The 6,878-nt window shown below is 29.3% G+C and overlaps 1 protein-coding gene across 2 annotated transcripts; it reads right to left on the bottom strand.

The window, feature by feature from the left end:
- Positions 1-789: 789 nt before the first annotated feature.
- LOC129304623 (zinc transporter 3-like) lies at positions 790-5,184 on the bottom strand. Of its 2 annotated transcripts, none has more exons than XM_054944347.1 (4): positions 4,970-5,184; positions 4,473-4,879; positions 3,077-3,226; positions 790-1,199 (listed from the first exon to the last, which is right to left on the bottom strand). In XM_054944347.1, the coding sequence occupies exons 1-4, from the start codon at positions 5,181-5,183 to the stop codon at positions 900-902; spliced, it is 1,071 nt and encodes a 356-aa protein (XP_054800322.1). In that variant the 5' UTR covers position 5,184; the 3' UTR covers positions 790-899. The 2 variants fall into 2 exon arrangements, with proteins under 2 accessions (XP_054800322.1, XP_054800323.1); XM_054944348.1 differs by having other exon boundaries at positions 988-1,129.
- Between the last annotated feature and the right edge of the window lie 1,694 nt (positions 5,185-6,878).

Here is a 6,878-nt window from a genome sequence, read left to right as displayed (position 1 = left end):
TAAAAGAGTTTAATAATTTAAAATATTAGTAATAAATTTTAAAATATTTTAAATCTTTATAATTTTATTTTTTAAAATATAAGGACCAATATTTAAGCAGTTGAAACTTTAAGGATTAAATTGTAAAAGGCAAAGTTCAAAGACTGATTTAAAATTTAGTCAAAACTCTAGAGATTGAGTTATAAAAAGACAAAATTTAAAAACTAAGTTATAATTGGGTCAAAACTATAAAGACCAAATGATTAATTTTCCTAAAAATTAAACTTGAGAAATCAAATTGCCAACCAATTCAAACTTAATGGAATGAAAGTTTCATCATCACATAAAAATATATGAATGTGGATCAAATCTATATCAAAATCCATTTCTTATCATGAGTCCTCTATAATTTCAAATTTCATCCACACTCTAATTATTTCAAATTTCAATCATTCAAACTTTTTCATTCTTTTCCCATTTTCACTATTGGCATGACATTTGCCATTGTTAGCACATCTATTACTCTCACCTCTTCTCTCCTCTCGTTCACATCTCTCACCGATTAAAGAATAAAGATATATCGCTATTCCCAAATCCTTTGTTTTCTCTTGTAAATCCATCAATCAAACACAACCTCAAGCAATAAGAGGATAAGGGACAACAAATGAAGGATTCCGGTTGAGAGAGATGCTCAGAATCATTGATTCATGATGGATTGTATGGGTTGTGTACATTATCGATCAGTGTGTGTGAGGATAAGGGACAACAAATGAAGGATTCTGGTTGAGAGAGATGCTCAGAATCATTGATTTATGATGGATTGTATGGGTTGTGTACATTATCGATCAGTGTGCGTGCGCGTGTGACACACAAAATATACGATTAAATAATATTGATGTATGTATATATAAGTTTATTAATTAAACCCACTGGACCAGTATAGACATACAAATGAGCCCCATGAGAAGTGCAGAAGTAGCACCAAGTTGAGTGATTAGCATTCGAGAGTTGAAGATGAAGTCAGTGGCAAGAACATCAACGAGGGCCATGTAAATGAGTATTCCTGCAGAAGCAGATAACAAAACCCCTTCAACTACAAGTGCTGTTTGGCTCTTCTCATCGTACGTCTTTGATATGCCTACTCCAATGCCTATCCCAATTGGAATTGTTAGGCAAAAGAATAGCACCATTATTATAATTGTTTGGCATTTAAATTGTGCCTGAGGGATTAAGAAAAATATATACATCAGTCAGTGAACATGGGTTTTGGCAACCAAAATATACAGCAGTAAATTATTATAAGTAATAGAAAGTCGTGTACAACCTAAGCTAATAGAAGAATTTTGGCGCCCAAAATTAGTCTAATTGTGTTTTGTAATATATTGTTAGCAAAAGTAGCATACTGAGTATCCAAAGATTCAGGTTAATCTCTTAATTTTCTAAAGTGTGGCTTTTCAGTTTTCTAATACCGTTAATTTCATTAACAAAAAAGTGTTAGCATTATATTTTTAAATGCTGACAAAACTTCAGTTTAATTTTAAAAAATGAAAGTAATTGGATTATGAGATCGTCATTTGAAATTTCTTTGTTACCATTTAAATTGTGGTTTCAACATTTTTTAATTAATGAAACTAACGATGATATGATTAGGAGATTCAAAAAACATTTTCTAAAATGAACCGATGTCTTCTGTAAAGTAAAGTGATTAAAAGTGAACTTTTCTTATATTGTTTCATTGCAAATTAAGGTGTTGCAAAATTTTTGTGATAGATTTGTGATGAATTTTCCCTTACAAAATTTTCTGCATAAATTTTTAAATGGATTATTTTTCATTGCGAATTGTCATTTTTTGTAGCTAATATGGAATTATGGATAATGAACACACATGTCGCATTCAACAAACTCATTGCAGTATATGTGAAGACCCACGCAAAATTAATTATAGTGTAAAATATAATGATATCCTCTCTTTTTCACCTTAATTGTAAATACATCTTTTCTATTTTTAAAAATAATTATAGAAAGCTCCATTAAAATTAACAGTTATTAAATGAAAACATTCCTTTTATTTTTAAAATGTTATTTCCATTCACTCAATTATTAGTTGATCGTTAAATTATAGATGTTTGACCAAAATATCCCTTTATAAATATAAATATTATCTAAAAATTATTTAAGTTATCCATATATTTTTACCTTTTTAGTTCATATTTCAAAACTTTTAGTTATGCCAAACTTACTATTTTAGTATTTTTTAAAAAAATTTGAACAAATAAGTTGGCTATAATAATGTTTCAAACACGTATGTAAAAAAATTAATAAAATAGAAATTTAATATAATAAGGGATAAATTAGATAATATAATTTATTTTTATTTTTTTATAATTTTAATATTATATTTTAAAATTTCTTGATTGAATATTGTCATACATAATTATTTAAAATTCCTTAAATTGAAGAGAGAAAATAGACAATTAGATTATAAGGCCAAGTTAATTTTAAATCTTCTACATAATTACACATAAAAAATTAAATATTTTAGAATCAATGGAATATTCTTAGCATTAAAAATTGCACTAAAATATAGGTATTAAAAATAAAAGAGAGGTCTCTATAATTTTGGCAAAAATAGAATGAAGGTTTGTGTATTTTATTCTTAACTATAACATACTGTCTTAAAAATTAAATACAAATAAAATTGGCAACAAAAGAGATGAAGAGTGGATAAATAAGAAAATAATTAAGAATATCATGCAATTAACAAAGATTAGTCCAATTGTTAAAGATTTGACCTATAACTCATAAAATTGTGAGATCAAATCCTATTACTAATATGAGAATCTTGTTATGGGTGATCTATAACTATTTCTATTAAGTACTTAAAAATCTAAGAATATCACGCACGCACGTGCAAGTATTCAACTTCATTGATCAAGCATGTAATTTATATAAATTTAGAGTATTAATTAATTAACATATAATCAGTTATTTTCGTAAGATTAATTAAATTTATAAAAATCAGATATATAAAAGCTAATTAAGTGAAATTAAGTAGGAAGTTAAAAATTTAATTGAAAAAAAGAAAAACTTAATATACCTGTGCAATGCAGCCACCTAGTCCCATACCTTCAAAACATTGATGAAAGCTAAGTGCTGCAATCAGAGGTTTGATGGTGTTAGGACTTCTGGCCGCACCAAGAGACATGCCAATAATCGCTGAATGCACGACAATTCCCACCTCCAAAATCTGCATTACTAATTAATTAATTATTTCGATAATTCCCAACTTCAATTATTTTAATTTAATTTTCATGTTTTATATATAACATCGAAGTTAACACAATTTTTGTCAATTTTTTCCTACAAAATCTGATTTCTCTATCTTTTTTTCCTGAGTCGTCATTGTAGAGTTTGACTAATGAGAGATCGATTGAGGTAAAATATATATATATATATATATATGATGAAAACATATGATAGATAAAACAAAAGCGCCCTCACATGCATCTTGGTACTAGTTAATATTAAACATTATGGCATGAATAGATTAATCAGTTCTCAATCTCAACACAACATTTTAGAAAAACAAAATACAATGGAAGGTTTTGATTTTATGAGTCTAGAATATTATATTGCATGGAGGGTTTAATTTTGGATTCTCCCTCTGGGTATGTAAACATTCTGATATGTTCAAGCATATACAAATAGGCCTACTTTATGTGAGACGTTTGGCCCTTGCGCGAACTATATATAAATGCAGTTGAAATTTAAGGATCTTAATTACCTTGTTTTAAATGTTAGTGTTGTGAATGAGTTCTACCAAACATTATATATATTATTGAAGGTCAAAATACTCTTTAGAAGAAATAAAATATATGGATTTGATCAATTCTATAAATATCTCAAATCCTCTCATCCAATGAGTATTCAATTTACAACCACAAAATTTTATCAATACTTGAAAATTTATATAAAATTATCCAAAAATTCATATATAATTCACATTACAGCCTTGAGCCAACTTTCTAAGTTGCCTAAATCTATGTCCTCCTTGGTAGGGATGTGAAAAGCATTTTCTTTAGTAGTGATTTAATTATTAAATATGTGAAGGTATTATTATAAAATGTTAAAGTAATAGTTATAAATTACTAACAACATAATTCTATACAAATAGTATTAAACTTGTTAAATATGTGAAGTTATAGTTATAGATTGAAAATTAAAGTATTAATTGTATAATTTTGATAAAGAAGTTGTAAATTATTTAATTGATGTAAGGTATTTGTAATATGAACATTATTGTCTTTGTACTTTAATTTTAAATTGTACTCAAGTTTTTCTAACTTTGATTTCTGAAATTTGCATGACTTATTTGTAAATAACTGATTCTTGATTCACACGATCTATATATAATTTTCTCAAAATCTCATACACTAGGAACCATAGCATAGAAATTATTTTTTAAAAAGGAATGATCCTTCCATCTTACATACCTGAGAAACCAAGCCATGCCGAAATATATCCGACGATTCAAATCTCTCTGATGATCCCAGTTCTCCACGATCAGTTTCTTCATCATCATCATTTTCATCCCTCAGAGGCTGAGCCTTCGTCAATTCACACCTCTTATGGTACCCAGTAATCAAAGCCTCCATTATCAACGTCACAGTCGCAGCAACCATGGCAATAAAACCAGACAAAGGAAACTTATCACCCCACGGCTTCTTCTTCTCTGCAACGCAACGATTAACAGTCTCTAGGGCTTCAAATGCATCAGGAAGAACATCAAGAAACCCAGTTGCGAGAATCACACCGGCCGCGAAGGCCTTCATAGTAAAATACAAGAAACTTTCTGGGCTTAAGCTTGACAAGTTCTTCGCAACTATTGGTAGGCTTATACCTATTAGAGAGAAAAAAGTCCCGTAATTAGAAAGTAGATTAAGAACATATAATTATAAAGCATATTTACTTAAGCATGGTTTGACAATACCAACTGTGCTAGCAGCCAATGTTGAAGCTATTGCTATCAGTTTGTACTTCGTTGCCTCTGAAGGTGAAATATTATTGCGATCATCATCTGGTGAGTTATTGTTTTCACAGCTGAGTTGTGACAAGGCCAAGTTTGGTAGAAGAAAGATGAAGATTATTGATAGGCTTAGGAATAATTTGCCTGATGAATTAGGTTGAAACTGTAATGTAGGCATTATAGAAAGGGTTTCTGAAGGTTGTTCAACTGATCATGGAACGATTTAAATTTCAAAGTGGTGCCTGAAACTGAGTAGAAAACAAAGGGAAATTGACAAGGACTGGTTATTAATTACATAGTGATAAATACAACGTAATTGTTATTGTTTATATAATGATATAAAGGAACAATATTGTGCAACTCAATCTGTCACTGATGTTTATGTATGTCCTTTTATGCTGAGGAATATTCGTATGTGTCAACTTTGATATGCTTCGCCGCGAACGATATTATAAATAAATTTATTTTTATTAAAGTGGACAGTGAATTTGTTTCAAATTAATAATAATGTTGATGTAACCATGTTATAAGTTAACAAGGGATACTTGAGAATTGTTGGCAAAAGCGAGTAAACTCATAGTCTGAGTCGCAGCTGAAAATATTGTCTTTAAACGTTATTTCACCACATTAGGTTGATCACACGGCAGCTGATCCTCATGATTAAACAGAGTAAGGACAAAGAACAATGAAAATTCCTAAAATAACTTAGGCAATATCAACACTAATAAAGCAATGGGATAGAGGAGGAGAAAAAGCCCATGATAGAGGGTCTCTATAACAAATGCGGCAAGCATGGCCTTTTATAGGCAAATATCTCAAAGGTTGGGCAATAAAACACATTTGACACAATTAAAAACAATTTCATGTATTAATGTGGTTTAATATATATGATATAACATAAATTTATTTAAATAGAATTTAATATTATTTATTTATAATAATTCTTTTTGAAATGCTCATAATTATTTTATAATATCCAATAATCTCCCACATATTTAAAAAAAAGGAAAATTTTTTGGAAAACTATTTGATGCAAATAATTTTGTGTCTCCGTAAAATAGTTTCCAAAATTTTTAAAAATTGCCCAATACCACATTTAACTCATTCACAATTGTATGCGAGAACCTATTTCTCCTCTAAGCCCATTTACTAGCCCAAGTTCACATCTTAGTATCCATAAACTAAGGTCTCCATTCATTTGAGTAGCATGAGACTTTCCCTTTTGACACAATTGCAACAATCCCCCACATGTGTCGAAAGAATCACTATCATTTGAGTTATTCACACAGAAGATAATCACTTTGAATTTGATATTTTTTGACTTGAACCAAATCTAGAAAAATAAAACTTAGCACACAAAAAAGTTGGTGTAACTTTGTTATTGAACCAATAGATCTTAGTTGTGTATTAGAGGTCTTATTAGTCAGATTATACCCCCAGAATTTCTACTGTTAATGATAGTTTTGTGCATTATCAACAATGCACGTACTTGGTTTTAACAAATGTTTTAGAGATTTTACCACGATCTTATAAGAGTGACCCTACTTCACATTTATATAGGTGATTTCATCAAGTGTATTTGTAATAAATACACCATTTAAAAAGCCAATGAAAATCATTAAGAGCTTTCATTCAGCCTCCAATCAATGCATTCTAGCACTTTCTCAAGCCATAAGAAGGGACATAAAATTTAGTACTAGCAGAACTAACAAGTAACTTGTTCTTACTCATTGAACCTTCTTCATGAGATCTCCAATAACAAAGATTGGGTTGTCATCACCGTTAATTTTAAATTGGCTTAAGTCTCATTCCCCTCGACATTTAAATAATTAATTTCTTCCTCAAGGGTTTAATTTACAGATCTGTCAGACTT

Source organism: Prosopis cineraria, unplaced genomic scaffold, assembly GCF_029017545.1.
Source record: "Prosopis cineraria cultivar Desert tree isolate PC_DT_omini unplaced genomic scaffold, ASM2901754v1 PC3, whole genome shotgun sequence".
Classification (NCBI taxonomy): domain Eukaryota; kingdom Viridiplantae; phylum Streptophyta; class Magnoliopsida; order Fabales; family Fabaceae; genus Prosopis; species Prosopis cineraria.
Note: the sequence above shows the minus strand (reverse complement) of the source record. Positions and strands in the feature narration are given on the sequence as shown.

Coding starts and splice junctions, on each gene's coding strand:
- LOC129304623 (XM_054944347.1), bottom strand. CDS start 5,183: ATGCCTACATTACAGTTTCAACCTAATTCATCAGGCAAATTATTCCTA. Junction 3,227..4,472: donor GGCATGGCTTGGTTTCTCAG/GTATGTAAGATG, acceptor TTAGTAATGCAG/ATTTTGGAGGTGGGAATTGT. Junction 1,200..3,076: donor TAGGTGGCTGCATTGCACAG/GTATATTAAGTT, acceptor TTAATCCCTCAG/GCACAATTTAAATGCCAAAC.